At 40.9% G+C, this 1481-nt stretch overlaps 1 protein-coding gene across 1 annotated transcript in view; it reads right to left on the bottom strand.

The window, feature by feature from the left end:
* FABP2 (fatty acid binding protein 2, intestinal) overlaps positions 1–408 on the bottom strand; it is a 2789-nt gene extending 2381 nt beyond the window's left edge. Inside the window, exon 1 of the mRNA XM_010137427.1 lies at positions 323–408. Within this exon, the coding sequence (XP_010135729.1) occupies positions 323–389 (67 nt within the window). The 5' untranslated portion in view covers positions 390–408. The remainder of the gene's footprint in view (positions 1–322) is intronic.
* Positions 409–1481: the final 1073 nt, after the last annotated feature.

Raw genomic sequence — 1481 nt, forward strand, 5'->3', positions numbered from 1 at the left:
TGTAGAATACTGCCTAGAGATAACTTGAATTCTCTGAGCCTTTTCCTTAAATGCAGACTTAGATATTCTTTCCTCTGCTGAAATAAACCGGCTGGAATTAGTTACTTACGATTAGCATAATGTAATTAAAATCAGAACATTTTTCAGTATCTTTCCCCCCTCCTGCGGAATCTTTTGAAGTTAAATGCAGCACACTGAGCAAGGGCAGAGCGGCAAACAGCAAAAGGTCAGGCTACCCGAAGGTCGTTCACAGGCAGCTCGAGTTTGTATTCAGCCACAGTGGTGTTACTCTTGGAGATGGCTCTAGAAATGTAAGACTTACCCATCACCTCCATAAACTTTTCATAGTTTTCACTTCTGTCTACTTTCCAAGTACCATCAAATGCCATGGTTCTGTCTGTAGGAGGACTGTCCTGAAGCTACGTATCTTTGCAAAGAGAATTTATGTGCTGGCTTATCTTGAAAGCAATTTACAGGATGATGTGGCTGACTAAAGCTCAACTGATGCACTGATCTTTTCAAGGAGAAGTTACTGTAGTTTAATCAAATGTCCAGCTGGGACCACACAGCTTGCTGAGTCTCTCCCTTACTGCCCCCACATCGTGATGGTATCTTTATTGCTTGTCTCAGTAAAGAACTGCTAATGCATTCCTTTTGTTCACGACATCTGAGTTGTAGTCAAAATCAGCTATAACTAGTGAAAGCAGTAAGGAGACCAAGAACATTTCTTGACATTTTCAGTCTCTGTTGTATCTTCATGCTTGTGGGAGAGTCTTTATGCAGCTGAAGGAAATACTTTTACCCAACAAACCAAACACAAAACAAATTTAAACAAAACTGTTGCTGATTACTTTCCTCATTTGAATCCAGTCTTTTTTCTTAACCTCTGAAAAAATAACTCAGAGTAGTGATATTCTGCAGGTTAAGTATGAATTTCTGCATCTAACTTACTTCAGCAGTTTTTCTGAACCTTAAAAAAGGGTGGGGGGAAACTTAAGAAGCAAGTCCTCAGCTAACAGGAAGATCTCTCAGGTGTGCTTTTCCTTCCGCTCCTTGCCATTCTTTGGTCTCCCTTAGAAGTCAGGCTAACCAGCTAAGTCCAAACCTTTTCACCATTGGAACAGCGAGTAGCTGGGTCCTGAATTTCACAGCAAACCTTGTTGCTCCATTTCTGTCTCGTTTTTTCCCTTCCTCAGCATTTCTTTTCACTTGGCATGAATCCTTAGGGTCCTGTTCAGATCAGCCCCGCAGATCTGTCAGTTAAGTAAGAATCTCCCCAGGTGGTCAATCTTTATGAGTTTCATGGTACCTCTACGTTGGTGTAGCACTGACAGCATAAAGAACTGTTCTTCTCTGAGGTCTGATGGAATGTCAGTTCTAGAACAAGCAGCCACCTTTTTAATCTTTCACAATTTATGTGAGTTACTTAGGACTATTAATGCACTAAAATCCTACTTCAGTTTTCGTACACGTACTGGAAT

Source organism: Buceros rhinoceros, unplaced genomic scaffold (genome assembly GCF_000710305.1).
Source record: "Buceros rhinoceros silvestris isolate BGI_N320 unplaced genomic scaffold, ASM71030v1 scaffold45065, whole genome shotgun sequence".
Taxonomy (NCBI): domain Eukaryota; kingdom Metazoa; phylum Chordata; class Aves; order Bucerotiformes; family Bucerotidae; genus Buceros; species Buceros rhinoceros.